The sequence below is a fragment of the Vulpes vulpes genome, chromosome 13 (genome assembly GCF_048418805.1).
Source record: "Vulpes vulpes isolate BD-2025 chromosome 13, VulVul3, whole genome shotgun sequence".
NCBI lineage: Eukaryota > Metazoa > Chordata > Mammalia > Carnivora > Canidae > Vulpes > Vulpes vulpes.
In genome coordinates, this window is record NC_132792.1 from 18,150,956 (window position 1) to 18,172,591 (window position 21,636).

General features: G+C 40.4%; 1 protein-coding gene across 1 annotated transcript in view; it reads right to left on the minus strand.

The window, feature by feature from the left end:
- Window positions 1–2,067: 2,067 nt before the first annotated feature.
- DEPTOR (DEP domain containing MTOR interacting protein) overlaps window positions 2,068–21,636 on the minus strand; it is a 132,179-nt gene continuing 112,610 nt past the window's right edge. Inside the window, exon 9 of the mRNA XM_072734019.1 lies at window positions 2,068–7,486. Within this exon, the coding sequence (XP_072590120.1) occupies window positions 7,358–7,486 (129 nt within the window). The 3' untranslated portion in view covers window positions 2,068–7,357. The remainder of the gene's footprint in view (window positions 7,487–21,636) is intronic.

Below are 21,636 nucleotides of genomic sequence, written 5' to 3' on the forward strand. Positions count from 1 at the left end.
CAAGACACAGGAAGATGCACTGAGAAGAGAAACATCCCAACATTGATTATTGCTATGGACCAGGCACAATGATAAGCACTCTACGCATGCTAGCTCATCTAATCCTCACGAGAGTCAAATGGAGTCAGCGATGTGATCCTCATTCTACAGTTAAGGAAACTGATACCTAGAGAGGTCGAGTAACTGGATGCGCTCTCGAGTGTGAGAATTGGAATCTGAATCTAGGTCTCTTTGTCTCCAGATCCCATGCTCTTAACCACCTATGACCTTCTCAGCCTTGGGACCTTTGGACTTGCTGTTTCCTCTGCTTGCAACACTCTTCTCCAGGTCTCCAAGACTGGCTCAAATCCATGCTTGAGGTATTTAAGCCAAAGATCAGGCTTGCAGAGGCTTTTGCTCAGAGCTGTTGCACTACATAACTCCAGGGGGTGCTGTTCACATGGACCCTAATATAAATGGTGCCTCACTGGAATCGAGTAACATGGCTTTTACTGACCACTTGTTGAAATCCTGGTCATTCTCCATCACCTCATCTGGTTTCACTTACTTCTTAGCACTTAGCCCATACCGAAAATGAACTATTTTATTTATATAACCTCCTTATTGTCTGTGGCTCCCAAGAATATGTAAACTTCATATGGGTAGGGACCCGTCTTATCTACTGTTGTTTGCCAAAGACTTAGTGACAGACCTATAGCAGGCACTTAATAATTATTTGTTGGATATCCTCAAATATGTCATACTCATTTCCAATAATCCTTGCCTCACCAATTTCACAGAGTGGGTATAGGATAAAAAGTTTCAAGACATTCTGGGCATCATGAAGACACTGATGTAGTAAGTCAGGATTACAAATTACTAATTACATTTTCTGTGCTTTAAATTTAGAGCTTTGCTGCAAGTTAGGACTCTCAGTGCCATTGACCAAATAGACATTTATTTGACAAAAATTAAGAAGTCACAGAATATCAAGTGTTGGAGAAGCTAATTCACAACATATACCACTTTCATATTTTGGAAGGGAGTATACAGTGATTCACCACTTTGGAAACTAGTTAGATGTGAACTTGTAAGGTAAGCACTCACGTTTCCCATGACTCAGTAATTCTTCTCCCAAGTAAATACCTAAGATAAATTCCTTTGCTTATTCCCAGGAGATGGTAGAAGAATGTTCATAATTACCCCATTAATGATGATAACAACAGCAGTGGAAGCAACCCAAATGCCCAATGACAAGTAAATAGCTTGTGCTCTAGAAATTTCTGAACCTGTGAAAAATGAACGAGTTATGACTACACACAAAAATCCTGAAGAACCTTAGTAATTAATATAATCCTGAATGAAAACAAGCAAATCTCAGAAGATCATATAAAACTTGATGCTCTTTTAATAAATTTCATTTTAAAAAAATCTAAACAATGATCAAGAATAAGAGAATGGTAAAGTCAGCACTCAGCACTGTGGTTACCTTGGGTGCAGGAAAGTGGGGACATGGTTGTGCAGAAAGATACAGTTAAATGTAAGTTGCTGCTGGTGTTGTAGTTCTTGGATTAGATGGTAGTTTCTGGCATTTGACCACCTGCTTCAACACCATAATATCGTAGCCCGCCCCCACCCTCTTTGATGGAGGGAACACTTCTAGGAGGCAGGCCCAAAGGTGACTCAAAGGATGAGGTGGATCCATGGTCATACCTACTCAGTTTTGTATTTCCAGGATCTATATGCAATGCCGAGCCAAACAAAGTCTCAGTGAGGTTTCTTGAATGAATGAATGAATGAATGAATGAATGAATGAATGGAAAAATGAAGGAAGGAAGGAAATGAAAGAAAAATGTGAAGTTCTTTTAGTTAATACTGAGTGTAATCCAAATAATCACTAAGTCCCATACTTTACCCTGCCCCTACACATTCTGAATTACATAATCAATTTCCTAAGTAGTTGAAAATAAAAAAAGAACTAACATTCTCCCACAGTAGTAAACAACTACGTAGCATTTTTCTATATAGACTATTCCACAATGCTCATCAGTATGGGGCTATGTTGGGAGAAAATGATTCCAAATCAAATACAGTACAGAAAAAGCTTTTTAATGCACTTTTTTTTTTTCAGGCAAAAGAGCTTCAGAAAACATCCATCATTAAGTAGTGTTACAAACGGCACTTTTGGCTACATTAGAGAATTAGATATGAGTCCAATGTGTTTTCTCTGATAGGTGAGTAGTAGAGCAACTTTATAATGCAACCCTTTCTTAGGATAAAAAAAAAATGACTAATTTGTTCTAGAAGACAGGAAAAGCTGTAAACCTAAAGTCACCATTAAAAAAAATTTAACATTTATTTCATACTATACAATCTATTTTCATATTATAATTTTAAGTGTTATGCTACAATTCTCAAGAAGGGGGAACATACATTCAACCCAATTTAAAAATAAACATATATATTAAGTACATATATTAATGCATTTGATAATATTATATGCTAACTTTGATGATGAACTTCATTTTGGTATGCTGCAGATTTGTCCTTTTGGTGTTGAACTGAGGAAAAGCATATTATACCTGAAATTCTGCCTCAAATGAGTAAAACAATGCTCAGTGGTATCAACGGACTCTAACAAGTTGGCAAAACTGAAATGTTCCAGAGTTTTCCTGATGAAAACAAAACAGGATTAATACTCAATAGGAGAGAATAGTTATGTCAGTTTAAAATAGGTCTTGAAAGTAGACTATTATCACAAGTATTTGAAAAGAATGAGTTATTTGGAAATGTGACACTCCATTTTGAACTGAAGGGAATGATTTTTAAATTGTTAATTGCTGATTGCTATCACCCTTGATAAGATGGCAGGAAGCTGACCCCATCTAATCTATCAGACATGGATATCTGTTTCCTGTTACCCATCATTTCTCACCTAGTCCCCTTATCAATTTATGCAATTATTCATCAAAGATTAATAGTAAAACATCACACAACAGAACCAACCCAAAAGGCAACTGCATTTTTCTCCCCACAGCAGAAATAATAAACGTGGCTTTCAAATTTGAACTGATAGCACATATTACACTGATGAAGAAACCAAAGATTTCCACCTCCACCACCTAAAAAATCAAAACTGTTTTCTCTGGGAACAAAGAAAGCCATTTCAGGGACCCTCGGTGAGTAAAACCACACACGCAATACACTGATACACACATATACACACACATGAAATAAAAGCTCTTAGAAATATTGCTTACTGTTAATTTAGAATAATTCTTGGTGTTACATTTAGGAATGGAGTTCCTAAATTTTAAAGCAATTCACCTGTTAAAATATCACACAAAATATTTAATTTTTTAATGATATGATTTAACAATCCAAGGCCTGAGTCAATTAAAATGTACACCCTTCATGTTCACAGGTAATTGGCACTACTTGCATTTTATGAATATCCAGAAGCCAAAGGCCTATTTTTACCACATCTGTGTCCACCACAAAAAGCTATCTTGTAAAGGACATATAATTAGGCGACAGAAGACTGGTGTCTAACCCGGGCTCTTGCCCCAGCAAGCCTCTTGAGCTGGGGTGCGCCACCTGAACATTCCACACTGCAGTGTCCTCATCAGTAAAATGCGGACACAAAATCATGCTCTCTATGGCTCCATGTGGCACCATTATTTTAGGATTTTCCGACTTTGAAGTTTTCATTAGGCACTGGGCTTTATTCACAACTTAATATCAAACTTCTACCCAGTATTTGGTCAGGAATTTGCATCTGAAAAGCTGAAGCCTTTCAATAGCTGGCTAATTCCTTAGTCCTTTATTCTATGAATGGTAAGTACCTACTCTTAGTGGATTAAAAGTAGCCACAAATTCTTTGCAGCTCCTCCCATCAAAGGTAGAGCCTATTCCCCACCTCTTGACTCTGAGTTAGTTTAGTGACTTGCTTTTTTTTTTTTTTGAAATACTATTTTATTTCATTTATTTATTTTATTTAACAATAAATCTATTTTTTATTGGTGTTCAATCTGCCAACATACAAAATAACACCCAGTGCTCATTCTGTAGTGACTTGCTTTGACTGACAACACATTACAGGAGTAACACTGTGTGACTCTCCAGGCAAGTCCACAAAAGGTCCTGCAGTTTCCATTCTCACCTTCTTTGATCTCATGAGGTCTAACGAGGAATCCTATGGGGGAAAGGCCACATGGGGTGAAATGGAGGCACCTCAGTCAACACCCCCAGCCATCTATGAGACACATGAACAGAGCCATCCTACACCACAAATGTGTGTGGGAACCCAACCAGCACTACCTGAGCAGTGGCTGGCCATCCCTGCAAAGCTCTGCACAGGATCATGAGCACATAGAACGTTATAAGCCACGTTGTGGGGTGGTTTATTAGGCAGCCATGGATAGCTGGTATGCTACTATAATCACAAACTGTGCCAGGTGAGGGAAACACCTGGGTGACAAGACACAGTCCCATGCTGCAGATGCTCAGAGTGAAAAGTTAGGGAGACAGACATGTGGGGGGGACAACCTCAGAGTAAATATCATCAGTGCTGTCACCATAGGGGGTTGATGCATAAGGCCCCATGGGCATTTAAAGAAGGGGAGTTGACTTCTGAACCAGGGAGCTGGCAAAGGTTTCTCAGAGAAGGTAATATCTAAGGGGAGTTCATTAGACAGATTTCTCCAGGCAAAGAAGGAGAAATCATATTCCAGAGAGGAGGAGCTATATGTGAAAAGGCTGGAGAGAGCTAAATAGTGGCCTGATGGGAATGAGAGCACTCACTTTAATTACCAGGTAAGGATGTCAGGGGGTGCTGCGGAGTAGCTAAGGTAAAGCTCTCTTGGCCTTAAGTAGAATTCTCTGGAAGCTGGCCTTTAAACTGAGGGTGATGGGAACCAAAGGAAGAAACAGTTCCTGCTTCCTTTCTTTCCTTCTTTCTTTTCTCCTTTTCTTCCCCTAGCAGTCATTTGACTAAAGACATCACTAACACTCTCTGAATCAAAGAAACTCCTCCAGCAGGAAGCTGAATCGAGTAAAGAAAGCATCTGGTTGGCTGACTAGATGCTTTTCTGGTACTTAGGTTGGTCCAAGGGAAGTGAGATTATGCCAGGACCCAAGATGACGGGCAGTAGGACGTGAGTACAAAGTACAGATGGCAGGCAAGAAGAAGATGCCCTTGTCAAAGGTGGTCTTCCTTCTTTTGTCACTTAATGAAGCCCTGGGTCCAGGCAGCATTTAAGACTCATCTTTTAGGGATCCCTGGGTGGCGCAGCGGTTTGGCGCCTGCCTTTGGCCCAGGGCGCGATCCTGGAGACCCAGGATCGAATCCCACGTCGGGCTCCCGGTGCATGGAGCCTGCTTCTCCCTCTGCCTGTGTCTCTGCCTCTCTCTCTCTCTGACTATCATAAATAAATAAAAAAACAAAAAAAAAAAAACTTAAAAAAAAAAAGACTCATCTTTTAAAGATGTCATAAAAACTTTTCAAGCTGAATCATAAAGTCTCCCACTTACTAGTTGTGTGGCCTCAGGCACATGACTAATCTCTTGATGAATCAGCTTCCTCAGCTGTAAAATGGAGATAATGGCCATAGTGGCCTCACAGGTCAGTAGGAATAAGTGATGTAGGGTGCTAGCGCAGCACTGGGTACAAAATAAGCTCCAAACAGTGGGAAAGGCTGAGGGAGGGGCGGGAACACCGGATTTAGCATTAGACAAACTCATGTTTGAATCTTGGTAGTTCTCGCAGCTGTGTGAACACGGAGAGCATTCTGAAGCTTGCCCCGACTTAGTTGCCACATCTGAGAAATGAGGGTAATAATATCTATCTTGGAGGGTTTTGATGAAGTTTCAAAGGGATCACATATGTTAGGTGCCGTAGCACAAAGCCTGGCATACAGTATAAACGCACATACAAACAGAGACGATACTAGCTCCCAAATGCAGATCGACGGTACGAATGTGAGACATTCTATATTATTTCAAAATCCTATTCTCTGACTAAAGCTAAGATCAGAAAAGTTGGATGACCAGAAACACATACATGTAACATCTTTAACACGGCATGACCTCCATTCCACCAGTACCATTACGTTATGATAACCTATCACAAAAAGCATGGCTGAGGTACAACATTCATATTTCGTTTTGTTAATACATGATAAGAAAGTAACCTAGTTGTTCAGAATGCATTATATGAAATTAAGAGTTTTGCCTTCCCTGACTACCTAATTTGGCACTTTGAGGAATTTCCTCTACACACCAAGCCCCCAAATGCATTCTTTTCTAAACCAAAAAAAGAAACATGCATATATACAGTGGGCTGAAAGATGACAACACAAGACGATGTTTTGGTGAAAAATAATCCCACCAACTAAGCAGGACATGTCATTGCTTTGAATGTGTTACACTAGAAAGCTAGTAAAAATTCAGGCCAACAAGGCAATTTAAGTTCAAGTTTTATCACATATGGGCCAAGTTCTAGGATACTTCACTTAAAAAGGGACAACTTCAAAGTGAAATCTTGCCTGAGGCTTGATATGTGTATATACAAATTCCTCTGTTTTGACATTCAACATATGCTGGATTAATTCTAGGAAGCTTCTGGAACTGATTGATTAAACAAAATTATTTAGGCTCAGAAAAAGAAATCAGAGCAAATAATCGTAAGTAGTATCTTTCTATTTATCCCATCCATATTCATCGCGAGGTTTTTGTTTCCTAACTAATGCCATAATTGAAAACATATGTTAGAAGTTGATACTAAAGGCGGGAATTAAGAAAAAGTCATTTTTTCAACGGCTTTCAAGCACTTGAATGCTTTAGGATCTTCTTCAAAATGCTAGATAGCAGGTAATATTCCTTTGAAGATGGCTTTAATTAAAAGTGTGGTGAAACCCAGATCCTTTAATAAACAATTCCATGTTCATTTTGGTAAAAGAACAATTTAAAATCTCTAACAATTATTCTATTGACTCCTATGAGGGGATTTTAGCATGTTGCTGTTTTGGCCAGAGGAGCATTTTTGACAACTTTCGGTGAACTAAGATAAAAAAACAATGGCTGAGAACTACAAATAGAAATCGAGTAAGGCAATTCTACTATGTAAGGAAATTCTATTTCTGAATTTTTTCTACACTGATGTAAATTGGGTTTTTTGTTTGTTTTTTTTTTTATATGATCTACCCAGTTTTTCCACATTCAAACAGTGTATGAAACTCAAATCAAGATGTGTATGTATGGAGAAAAGATTTGTGTGTCCAAAACCATCCATTTGAATGGAAGTCTTGTCATTGCATTGCTTTGTGTTGTCCTGGCTTTGATCATCCTCAGGCCACATAAGGGCAGGACGTCCACCTGCTCAGCACTCTAACTCCTCCATGACTTCCATGACGATCGTCCGAGGGCCTGTCAGAATCAGATTGCTCACGGTCCGGTAGTCTACATGCAGCACATTGAGCCCATTTACAGAGACGACAAACTGACAGACCTAAAGGAAAGGCAAAGAAAAAGTATCTATTTAGCTCCTGGTTTTTTCATAGACCTCTAATAAAGGTATTGTGTATCTCTAACATCTAACATCTCTTAAAATACCCAACTGTATCCAGCTGACAACAACAATTTCCAAGAATCTACACTTTTTTTGGAAGGCAATATAATAGAAAAAGCATTCAGCTTAGTGTTTCACAAAATTAGGTTAAATCCAAACTTAGCAATTTACTAGCTTAAGCTAGGTATTTAAATTTCTGAGCTTCATTTTCCTCAACTTTAAACTAGGGATTAATAATAATAATAATAATAATACATACATACATACATACCTTCTAAGATGTTGTAAGAATTAAATGAAATGAGGTACATTAAGCTTCAACTGCAGTGGTTTGACCCAATGGAGTAGTCAATACATTTTTATAGCTAGTGTTTATGGCTGCTATTCATTTGGACTCAAAATTTAGGACACCTTATGGCCCATTGTTCCCAAGACAGTCTTCTTTTCCAGCTACTGTTTTTGAATGATCATTAATAGTGCCTCCTTTCACTTGCCAAGGTGACCCTGTTGAGATGCTAAATTCCACACATTACCCTATCTCCCATCCTTGTGAAAGTGGATGAGGCCAACAAAGGTCAGCCTTTACAGTAAGTATTAGCTAACCTGTGGTAGGAGAGAGAATTACAATGGGGAAAAAAAAAAAAGCACCACACAATAATGAGAGATAACTCTGGATATGTCATAGTGATCTTGATAGTGATCCACAGCTACTGCCTCAAAGGAAGTTACTTCACTTGAGGTTAGTGGTGACATCAGATGCTGGGTACTTTCTATTTAGCTGACACAAATTCACAGATGGTATATCTGTTGTGTGTCTGAAGAGGCAGACATTGGATATATGGGTGATTTTTGTTCCTCAAATAGAAAAATGGAAGACACAAAGATCTCCAGCTGTCAGTGATAAGTACATCTAATTAGCAGAACAGAATCCCACAGAATATAAATCTGTACAGTGCCTGGCACATAATAGATACAATATCCCCAATCCCTAATGGTGTCTATTTCCTAATCCCTAGAACCTCTGAATAGTTAGTTTACATGGAATAGTTAGTTCACATGGTAAGCAGAAGTTAGGGTTACAAATGGAATGGGTTGCTAATCAGCTGATTTTAACATCAGATTATCCTGAGTCATCCAGGGGGGTCCAATGGAACCCCAAGGGTCCTTATGAGAGGGAGACTCAAAAGTCAAAGGCAGAAGTAGATGTCACAACAGGCAAGAAACTGGAGAGAGTAGAAAGAGGGGCCAGGAGCCAAGGAACGCAAGTGGCCTCTATTCGCTGAAAAAGACTAGGCAGTGGATTCTCCCCTCCAAAACCCCAGAAGGAATGCAGACCACCTGGCTCCTTTAGACCTCTGACTCCAGAACTAAGGTAATAAATTTTCTTTGTTTTAAGCTGCCAAGTTTGTGTCAATTTGTTACAGCAGCAATAAGAAACCAATGTAGTAACTCAACAAATATTCACTGTTGAATGAATTGAACATATAAATGTATTAAGCAAAAAAAAGCACAATTTTGATTGAGTCTGAAGGGTTTCTTGCTTCTTATAAAATATCCCCTCACTGAATAGGAAAAGAAGAAAACAAAAAGGAGGAAAGAAAAGAAGACAAAAGGGAAGAAGGGAGAGAAGACTGAGAGAGGAAAAGGAAAGGAGATTATCTGGTTGAGATTGACTAATTGAATGTCCCCCAAATCTGTTGCTATCATCATATTTCTTTATAATGCCTCGGTAATTAATATGCACACCCAATTATTAATTAATTAATTTAGTGTTGACTCAAAGAATGGAAAACTATGAAAACATTTTGAAAATCACCATTTCTTTTCCTTATACTTTCTGAGTGGGTAATAACAATATCAACTCAAACACTGCATTAATATAACATAAATAATATGAATTACAAGAATTTAAGACATAAAACATGTTTTAAATATAAAAATAAAGTATATAAAATAAATATAATAAAACACTATATTATTAAATGTAAAAATGCCTAAACTAAAATTGGAAAGTATTAGAAGGGCAGCTATATATCTATGGAAAAGATGTGGGATTTGGAATCCATTGATAAGGATTTAAGTCTTTGGCTCCTTTGCTTGATGATCAAGTCATGTCTTCTCCACCATATCTCAATTTATAAAACAGGGTTAGGTGAAAATGCTTATCTGCACAGGCTCAAATTAGATAATGAATTTAAAACCTCTTTGCACATGCCAAGCACTACACTGCTGTAGTGTAGCTTCTATGAGCTTCTTTCTTTTTAAAAATACCCATGTCCTCTGCAGTCACATACAAAACAAAATGGAAAGTAGACAGTGGCAGGCAGAGTGGTTATTTATATAATGAACACTTGCTGTTGTCATGAACCTCAATATTTTCCACTCCCCAACCTCTACTACCATGGCATCTTTGTATATAAGGAGACCACACCATCACTGTTTCTTTTTTCCCATTTTCATAAACCTGTCCTCATAAATTCAGGGCACATCTTGTACAGAATCAGCAGTTCTCAACCATGATTGTAGTCATAGTCATAACCAAAGTCATATTAGCAGGTTACAATCCATCCTGAAGTAGGCCACAAGTAATTTGCAGGGCAATTGAGCACTAATTTAATGTAGACATTAATGGTGCTTTGTTTTTTTTCTGCTACAGTATACTCATGAGCCAAAGAATAAGAGAAATTTTACTCCCTCCTAATCCAGAGTGCTGACTTTAGACCTGGGTCTTTCTTTCCTCTAAAGGGATGAACAGCCCTTTTGTGTTGCCAAATGAGAAGGCAGTAGTTGCCAGGTGAGCTCACACTCCAGCTAACCCTTCATGGGCTCCCGAAGGTGAGATGTGTCTCTGTCTCACCAGGGATGACCTTTAGCATTTAGTCTCAACCAGAATTGTATTGTCTCTCTCACACACTGGTTGTTTGTTTTCATTGACAGACACTTAGAAAGTGGGAAATTTCCACATAATAATCCAGGATCCGGTCTCTCTGTAACAATCTAAAGCTCTAATAATACCAGGTCAGAATGGTCACTTGCCAGTGGCTGAGTAAGGGCCACCCTCAGTAGATGTTCTCTTATTTGCCATGGTATTCACCAGTTCCTGCTTCTCTTCCACCACAGGGACAGACATTTGAGTCTATAACCCCTGATCTGGGGCCACCAGAGGCAAAGAGCTGAAGAGAGGAAGGCTTAGTGCTTCAAGAACTGAAGGATGCCAAATGTCCATCAATTGATCAAAAGAGAAATAAAATTTGGTATATCCATATAATGGAATATTATTTGGCAATAAAATGGAACCAGCTACATGCTACATCATGAATGAATATTGAAAACATTATGCTAAGTGAAAGACATCAGTCACAACAGACCATATATTATTTAGGTCCATTTATATTAAAAGTCCAGAATAGACAAACCCACAGAGATGGAAAGTAGTTGCCCAAGGCTGGGGCATGATGAGGTATGGTAGTGACTGCTACTAAGTAAAGGGTTTCTAGTCCAGTCAAACTGTAACCAATTTGCAATCCTCAAAAATATTTGTTTCATTAAAAAAATGTATAGGATTTCTTTCAGGGGTGGTGAAATGTTCTAAAATAGATTGTGGGGATAGTTGCATAACTGTGAATATATCAAAAATAAGTGAGATATACTTTTCATGGTATGTGAATTATATCTCAGCAAAGCTGTTATTAAAAAGAAGAACTGGAGGGTAAAGGGGGCTGATGGCAGCAGTGCCTAGATCTCTGTAGACTAGAGAGGGTGGTTTCAGGATTGGTTTAAAGATGGGGCCTTAGGGACTTCCTGATTTCAGGGGCTCTTGGAGGCCACAGGACACGAAGGGTAAAGGCTGTGTGATTGGGAGGGTGATCATTCAGTGGCCTCTGCTCAGGACCTACAACCAGGAGTTCAGGGATGGAATAGGGGTAGCCATCAGGGCCAGCTAGGTAAGGATCACAGGCAGCAAAATTGTCAAAGTCCATGTTATTGGAATGCCTAAACCCCAGGATGGGGACCGAGGGACCTATAATCCCAAAGGGGGAGGGCATGAACAACGGGTCACCAAAATGATATTACATTGGACTTGTCATCAACCTTGGTGAGTGGTGACTTGAACTGCACTTAATTTTAGAGAAAGGTCTTTTTTTTTTTAAGATTTTATTTTTTATTTATTTATGCATCAGAGAGAGAGAGAGAGAGAGAGAGAGAGAGGCAAAGACACAGGCAGAGGGAGAAGCAGGCTCCATGCAGGGAGCCTGACGTGGGACTCGATCCCAGGTCTCCAGGATCATGCCCTGGGCTGAAGGCAGCACTAAAACGCTGAGCCACCGGGGCTGCCTGAGAAAGGTCATTTTGAGGCCACCTGGGTGGTTCAGACAGTTAAGTGACCGACTCCTGATTTCAGCTCAGATCATCTCAGGGTCATGAGATGGAGTACCACATTGGGCTCTGCACTCAGTGGTACATCTGTTTGGGATTCTCTCTCCCTCTCCCTCTACCCCTCCCATCTCCACTCACAGTCTTGATCTCCCTCTCTCTTTAAAATAAATAAATCTTATAAAAAAATAGAAAAGAAAAGAAAGAGAGAGAGAATCCCAAGCAGACTCCACACTGAACATGGAATCCAACGAGGGGATCGGCTCAATTCCAGGACCCTGAGATCATGACTTGAGCTGACACCAAGAGTCAGATTTCAACTGACTGTGCCACCAAGGTGCCTCAATAAATAAATCTTTTAAAAATATTTTATGATAGGGACGCCTAGGTGGCTCAGTGGTTGAGTGTCTGCCTTCAGCTCAGAGTGTGATCCTGGGCTTCTGGGATCAAGTCCTGTGTCAGCTTCCCTGCGGGGAGCCTGCTTCTCCCTCTGCCTGTATCTCTGCTTCCTCTCTTTGTGTCTCTCATGAATAAATAAATGAAATCTTTAAAAAGATTTAAAAAATAAAAAGATGTTATGATAGCTGGTTTCTATCACTGGTCACTCATAATCATCAGTACAATGCTTATGAAAAAACTGAGTCTCAGGTTAAGTTATTTGTTCAAGGTCACACAACCAAATGCCACAACTGGAATTTGAACTCCATAGGACTCCACTGCCCCACAGAAATACACATTTACAAAGTACAATGTATATATGCAAGTGTGAGGAATGCAGAGCATAGTAGAAGACACGTGTTTTTTCTCTTTGCCTTAACTATTAATTAAAACAGTCTAGGTCCACTCAAATATCTTGTGATGTTGATGTTTAGGATCTTCCAAACTCATAAGAAGGTTTTTTACTCAGTTACTATTGGATTGCTTTTTGTGTCACTTAAAATCCTGAACAATATATGAACTTAGATATTTATTTCAATTTTTTTTTCTTGAATGTTGAGGGAAAGGAAAAGGAAAGGCTTCCTAATATTTATCATGCTTGCATTCAAGGTAGTATTTTTGGAGTCAGGCTGTTAGTAAAAACGTCATCTCTCCCTAAGTGGTCCTCACAACTGCTGTGGTTCCAGCAGTTCCAATGTCCTGTTACTAAAAATGTGCAAAATGATCTAGAAACACCGGTAGAACTGAGTAAAATATTTAGTCATAATGGACTTTGAGTTAGCATCTATGGTACACTATGTTCTGCAGATAAACACATATTACAAGTAACCACAGGTAGCACCAGCTTGGGGAAAAGTTTCTTCTCTTCTATTTTAAAAAGCACACGTATACAAATACACCGAATATGCTGACAACCCTTGAATAGATCTGCCTTAGGTACATATTACCTCCTACCTAGAGTCAGGGAACTTGGATGCCACTGTTCAGCAGATATGAGAATTTAAGTGAGAATGTGATCCCTTTCTTCTACTTATAATTATCTTTATCAGTCTGTTCTCAAAGATTGTATTGCAATTCTCTCATTTCCCAGTTCACAGAAAAGAGCTCAATCGTGAGTTCACGTAGCTGCTCCGAACGCATTTCCTCCAAGAAGGGTAGTACCTTGACTTTATAAAGAAGGGGTATGGAGGACATTATCCTTAATGAAAAGGAAGAACAACACCTTAAGGAAGACAACACCTTCATATGTCATAGGTAAGTGATTTATGAGCAAGAAGGCGGTGGAGAAAAGTCCTAAAAATTGTAGGTCTGGGAAGAGTTAACGGGAAGACAGGGATAGGACTCAGCACATTTGAGGGTGTGATCAGGTTGGGATGAATACCTAGGCTGAACTCCAGCTTCTCTCCTGATAAGAAGCCAAACCAACTAAATAATCTTGCCTCTAATTCCTCCCCTGTGCCAGTCCTGGCAGATGTACGATAACCCTACAGATAGATTGTGCAATTGCACATTAGTCCTTGTATGGCTAAAGTTCCACAATTATTCAATTGTTATCCAAAGAGGGACTGAGATCAGAGAGAAACACTACACCTATGATTATGTAAGTGTCTTTTTGCTGCCATGGAAATCTGTATTCACCAAGACACTTGCATCCCTGAAATGACTGCACTCATGTGAAAACTACTCTGGTTGTTCTTTCTTTTTTATTTATTAGAGAGAGAGAGAGAGAGAGAGAGAGCACACAAGCAGGATGATAGGCAGAGGGAGAAGCAGATTCCCTGCTGAGTAGGAAGCCAGACATGGGGCTCAATCCTGGGACTCCAGGATCATGACCCGATCCGAAGCCAAACACCTAATCAACTGAGCCACCCAGATGTCCCACTGCTCTGGCTTTTCTCTTTTTTCCTTTGTATTCTTGAAGTAGAAAGCATTGGAGGGGTAAGACTGTTTCAGGCTTTCCCTCAAAAAAAAAAAAATAGCAAGACAGAGACCAAGATATAAAGTTTCAATACTATGATTATAATATGATTAATTGATATAAATTTCAAAAGCAGACAACTAACCTGTGATCTTAGAATTTTTGGGTAGTAGTTTTACTAGCAGTTCAGTTCATTTTAAAATAAATTGATATGTGTATAAATAATGTGTACATTTTCTAGATAGTGCAATAAAATTGTTTTAACTCTTACCTTTATAATTTACTTGTAAATGTGACTTTGGGCAAGTTACAAATTCCCTGAGTTATACTTTACTGATCTGTAAAATGAGGACCAAGTTTATTATGAGGATCAAATCTGATTAAGTACTAAGCCCAGTGTTTAATAGAAGTGAAACACTAAATAAATATTGGTTTTTCTCCTCTATCCCTCTTCCCACACAATCTCTCCCCACAAACAGCCCCGTGAATGCAGACTGCTGAAGGAAGACAAACCAACCACTGCGTGGTGCATAACCAGGAAAGCCACTTTGGGTTCTGGCTTGGGAGACAGAAATAGATACTGAATTCGTATTATTTATTGAGATTAAATATGAAAAATAAAGATAAAAATCAATATAGGGTGATAAGAGGGATTTTTCTTAAGCTAAGAGAATCCTACAAGGATAGACAATCCACTGTAAACAATCAGCATAATTTTATAGTAAGTTGAGTGTGGAATTCCTTAAGGAATCACTGGTCCTGTCTGTAGGATATTCACTTTAACAAAGTTGCTGCAGAATAAAGTAAGCTGAGTCAAGATCTGCTAGCTACTACTATAGAATGAATTCCTGAAATCTATAGAATGCTTTACATTTACAAAAGCATTCACATTCAGCAAAAAGGATAAAAACAGGAGTTTCAGACACTGCTGTAGTAAATAAGTTGTGTGTCTGTATTTAGTACATAATAGCCTTGACAGCAGAACATTGTTCTTGGGGAGGAAAAAAAAAAGAGCAGCTGTATGTTTAGTCCCATAAATCTCTCCACCAAATATGCAACTGGCTGGAGAGTGAGTGGTGTGGGAGGAGGCAGAGATCCAGTTCTTGGACAAACAGAGGGTTCTCTCTCCAGAGAATTAGTTTTCCTCTAAGCTTTATGCATTTTCAGCATGCTATATGTGTGTCCCCAAAAAACCCACTGTGCAATCAGCCTTGAAGGAGAGTCAACAATACGTAAGAGAGACTTTCACAATAAAACAACAAAAAAGCAACACTAAAGAATTTTTGTTTCAAATTCAGAAATTCAAAGTGCCTATTGGTTTCAAGCAGAATCTGTTCCTTTCCAGCCCAAATCGACCAAAGGTCTGCTTCAGACCCAGGCTCACCCTTAGTACACTTTGTTCAGTTTGGGCGGGGGGAGGGGTCACTCAAGGGGGACTGTGGTGTACCTCAAGTAGGGGGAGAAAATGGGGCCCGCTGAACTTAGATTCCCAAAGTTAGGATGAAAATTTGCCTTCTAGGGGGTTCCCGCTGGTGATGGGGATGACGATGGATGGAGGATTTGTTGCCAGCCCTGGTGGTTCATATCACTTTCCCACATGCAGCTCCTGATTGCACTGGGGACCACTTCCAACATCTGCCTGTGCTAAGGACAGAAGGCACACTCTTGACCTAGTGGTTCCCCAAGGTTATAAGTGTTCTGGCACTGATGAGAAGCAACGTGTGCACCTTATAACCACAAGATTCCTTGGACTTCCTTTACTACTGAAGGAAAGGAATCACTCATCCAGGAGCCCTTGTACCACAAGGGATACACAAATGATCACTCCTACCTGCCCCGCCCCTTAGCAAAGTTGGCTTACATTGTGGATACAGAAAGTTCCTTAGAATTCCATGGAATTGCGAACTGGGGCTTCCAGCAGCTGGAGACACACTCTCGATGCATGTATTAACTCCCACAGGAGCTCACAGCCAAAAGGAGGCTCCAGAAGGTCAGACTTCCTCCCTGACCCCAAATTCTTTCCTCCACAGAAACTTTTACCCAATTAGCTGTTTGCCCTTAGAATGCCTTCTTTCATTAGGCACTTAATGCCCAGAAATTATTTTTTTCTGTATTATGCTAAAAAGCAAAATGAATATGCTAAAGGTTTTAAAAGATTACTAAATAAGATGCAGTGCACATTAAGGCTATTCATCAGGTACATCATTACATCATAACTTGGTTTCCATAGATGCAGGGCATTTTTCATATGCTATTTCACTCACAAGGGATGACCTATGGTCCGGTGGTGATGTTATCCAACCTTTTTTTTTTTTTTTTAAGATTTTATTTATTTATTCATGAGAGACACACAAAGAGAGAGAGAGGCAGGGACACAGGCAGAGGGAGGAGCAGGCTCCATGCAGGGAGCCCGACCTGGGACTCCATCCCGGGACCCCACGACCATGCACTGGGCTGAAGGTAGATGCTCAACCACTGAGCCACCCAGCCTGCCCTGTTATCCAACCTTTAAGAGCATACCAAAGTCCTTTTCTTTTTATTCTACCTCAAGGAGGTGCTGGTGGGATGGAGCTAAGAACAAAATGGGATGTGTGTGTGCGTGTGCATGTGTGTATATTCTGCAGAGACAGCACAGTTGCCAGGTCATTGGTAGCATTTTGGTGGGAAAAATAAAAGGGTTATAAATAGATCTAAGCAACGTCTTTTTGGGCATGTTATCTGGACTAAGTAACCTTAGACTTTCTTTGTCACAGCTAAAGGGAGCTGGGTACCCCCAGGGAAGGAAACTGTGCCTCTGGTTTCTGCTGTGGTAACTCTTCCTTATTTTACCAGTCCCAGGGCTATATTTGGGACCAAGCAATCTGCAGGCCAGTCTACTCAGGACCATCTCAGTTTAGGAACTTGTGCAGAAGGATCTAGGGAGATTCCATGCTGACTTGGCTAAAGATTGGGGGTAAACCCCATCCCACACCCCCCCTTGGTTTGGCAGTAAACTGTAGGTGTGGCCTGTGTGTTTTTTTCTGGATCATAACATGTTTAGGAGCCTTGCACACCAGTCCCAGAGAATTGTATGGGTTTGAAGATTGGGTTTCCGTCCAATATCTCCATTCTTAGAGAAATACTTAATCCCTGGCAGAGTTGGTAACAGATTTTGCCAAAATTAGCCAAGTGGAGAAATTGAGGACCAGAAGTAAAATAATTGTAACACATTTGAAGGGCACCATGATATAATGGAAAGACTAAGGGTTCTGGAACCAGACAGACCTGGGCTAGTTTGGCTTTTGGCTCTGCCATTTACTTATACAATCAGAGGCTATGACTCAAACCCTGTCAGTCTCAACTATAAAATATAGCTAATATCCAGGTTATCGGGTTGTGACAAAGATTAGAGAGATGATAAATATTGAGCAACTGTCATTGGGCCCAGCATGACGGCCAACAAAAATGAGTTCCTTCTTCCTGCTTTCCCTAAAAAACACACCAGACATCACATTACATTAAGTGGTCTGCCCTCTTAGGCCAGTGCCCATACCTGTGCATGTTTACTTGAACGCTAAACCACTGGATTCTGAGCCAGGACTAAACACCTTTGCTAAGTATTTATGCAAGAAAGTGATTAGTCTATAGGTTAACCCTGGAAAATGGACTTCCATTCCAGGCATTCAAAAATGATCCAGGAAAGTATCCCAGATGTCCATAGTCAGTTTGGTCATATTGTTTCCATCTTTCATAAAGTACCCGAAATGAGTCATGTTGTGCACAAAACCAGAGTTTGCTAGAATGAGGTGTTTGTTTGTTTTTTAAGTTTGGAGAGATAAGACCAAACACAGGACTCCTATTTTAAATACTTTAAATCTGGGCAGGCTGGGTGGCTCAGCAGTTTAGCGCCACCTTCAGCCCAGGGCGTGATCCTGGAGTCCTGGGATCGAGTCCCACATCGGGCTCCCTGCATGGAGCCTGCTTCTGCCTGTCTCTCTCTCTCTTTGTTGTCTCTCATGCATAAATAAATAAAATCTTTTAAATACATACAGACAGACATACATACATACATACTTTAAACCTGTCTTGAATCTTTACCCCATGGGGCCAGAGGGAACAAAGAGAGCTTTTGCTTACAGAGACAATGTTAGAAGCAACCTCGCTCTAGATGTATGTGATACAATTCCACATGCAGTAGCAAGTGGAATTCCTCATTCCTTGAGGGCATCCTCTCCACCCTCTCCCCTCCTTTACTAGATGGATCTCATATCCAATGTCCTCACCACTTCCTCATCCTTATACTAGGATATTTTGTGGGCCTGATGTTAGGGAGAGCATGAATATAATAGGTAAAAGATGGAGCTCTGTGTTATCAACATGGCCAAGCCAGAACCACGTTTCCTAGATTCCCTTTCCATTGTACTTCCAGGTTTAGGTGGCCACAGGAAAAATTTGCATAATATCTGGGAAGCAGAAGTAAGGCAGCGAACATCACTCACGGCTGCCATGGTTAAATACAGTGAGAGGCTGACACAGAGGTGCTGTAGAGTTCCAGCCTGTCCTTTCTGTGCTGTTCCTTATCCAGTTCTTCTCCCCGACTGATAGCCCTTTGACCAAAGGTGGTGTCAAGCCCCACAGCTGCCAATGACATCATCATCTTCCAGAGATTTCTTCACCAGCTTCTCTTATAGTCCCATTCCAGAACCTTTAGAGATGAAAGCTCAGGTCACCCACCAGAAAAAGAGGTTTGGGAACCATAAACAACTGAGGTGTGTGCTAAGGAAATACATATGGAAGATGTATTTTTTCCCAGCTATTTCTCTGTATATATCCTATCTCCACAAGATCAGAAGCTCCTGACAAGATTGACTTCAGATTCTCCACAGAGTCTGAGACACCTAAGCTGCGTTCCACACATAGGCCTGTAGCCCAGGATTCCAGAGTACACAGACATGGGGACCCCTTGGAACTCCGCCTCTTCTGACCTGAGCTAAGGTAGGAGATACTCTTGACACCTCTGAGCCTACAAAGATATGGCGTCTGCCTGGTCTTGATTACTCTGGCTCTGTGGAGTGATATTTGACCCCATCAACTCCAGCTATGGGTACATACAGGTGGCTCCCCTGCCCAGAACACGGTTCAGTTAGGGTAGCATGGTCGCACGGTGGCCACCCAGCTAGTCACATGTAGCCAGAACAAAGGGAGTTTTTTCATTTGAGGTGCTGAGGGGCTCTGGGGCCATCCTAATGCAGATCTCTGGCTTTCCCCAGCCCAGCAAGAGAGCCTCATTTAACACCTTGCTTTATGAACTTTTCATTTGTTAGCACAAACTTCTGCCAAATATGGGTGGCTATCCAGGTCTAGGTATGAAGGGGGGGGGGCAGTAAACATTTTCTCCTCATCAGAGAAACATCCATCTTTTAAAAACTAAAGACTCAAAGTATATTTGATTTAAAAACCAAGTGAGGGACACCTGGGTGGCTCAGTGACTGAATGTCTGTCTTTGGCTCAGGTTATGATCCCAGGGTCCTGGGATCGAGTCCCACATCAGGCTTCTTGCAAGGAGCCTGCTTGTCCCTCTGCCTGTGTCTCTGCCTCTCTCTGTGTGTCTCTCGTGAATAAACAAATAAAATCTTTAAAAAAAAAAAAAAAACAATTGACCTCCACCAGCCTTAAACTTTCCTTGGGACAGTATGCAGCCTATCTTCCTTTTCTTCTAAAAAGCCTCTGCTGTTCAAAAAGAACAAGACACAGTGCATGCAGTCTTCCCAGGGTACAAGGCCACAGCTGTTGACTGGCATCCTCACCATCAAATGGGGCTGAAACCCCATCCTGAAATTCCATTCCTAGGAATAACTGCGCTGGCAGTTGGGGGATGCTGGGTTTCTTGACTGCCACATGGCACCGCCGTAATAATTCACGGAAGCTAAGAAGTCAGCATGAGAAGTAAGCACTCGCAAACAGTATTATTGAGGTTTATGGGCCGCTTCTTGGCTTGTTTTGCTTTGGGCAAATTCTGCTATCAAGTGGAGCAAATACATTTCTAAATGTGCTTGTGACTGATACACTGCAAGGCAATAATACCTCAAGACCCAAAGTACACCATCCAAATGCCTTCGCAGTGAATTTCAGAAACAAACTATGGGGTGATGTCTTCCCTTTGAATTTCAGGCATGAAAATCAGGGCAGCCCCTTATCCAACAATATGAAGGGATTATGCAGCACAATATACATCTTTTGTGAAGCCTGGATGACCGTTCTCACTTTTGGCTGCTACACACTTAAGTCACCTGAGCATTTCCAAAAAGCGCCAATATCTGAACCTCACCCCAGACCAACTGTGTCTGTATCGTTGGATAATTTTGAGGAATTTCCCAGGTGATTCCAATGTACAGTGAGGCCGGAGAAACACTGGTCTGGGCATTATTTCAAAGATCTTTGTGTTCTTGCTTATGCTTGTTCTAAACAAGAGGATTATATGCAAATCCAGTTCCCCCAAATGGAATCCATGGCACATGAAGAGCTCCAATTTACCTTTCACTTTGCCCTGAACAACTTGCTTGAGTCTTGATTTTCTTACGTAATTTAGAATACATGCTTACTTCTATTTCAGGGAGTTGTGAGAATACAAGGGACTATTGTTATAATAACAATTATTATTAAAAATAATTGACTATGAAATAAACTCAAATGGCTCAAATTCATATTAGTTACTAAAATGGCATGATGGTAGAGGTGGGCTGAAGGAGGGATGGGAATAATATAAATTGGGTGTTGGTGGGCCAAGCATCGAAGTTGTTCCATCACACACATTTATCAGCATGATCAGATCCTATTTCTGGTTTTCTCACTCAACCTTGGGAGAGCTACTTCATTTAGGTGGGCCTTACTTTCCTTACCTATAAAATGGGAAGGTTAGACTGGGAGATTCTTATCCTGGGGTCTATGAATAAGTTTTAGACAATCCGTGAATAACACTAAACTGTGTGCAATTCTCTCTCTCTCTCTCTCTCTCTCATTATGTCTCTGTCTCTGTCTTTCACCCTCTCTCACACGCAGATATACCCCTTTTTTTTTTCTGGGAAGAGGGTTCCTAGCTGTTACTGAACTATCAGAGAGGCATATGATCCCAGGATAATGTTAATAATCAGCAGAATCTTTCCAGCTCTAAGTTTCTGATTACTGATAGAGAAAATAATACCTACCATTGGTGTTGGAAATTCAACAGGCATTTATACAATGTTGAATTTCAAACACATTTCATCTCTAAAGATACTCAATGAAAATCCTGGATAAGAGCCAAGAATAAAAAGTAAATCAACAAGCATTAATCATATGATCACAATGGCTTTTGTCACCTCGCAGAAGTCAAACTAATTTG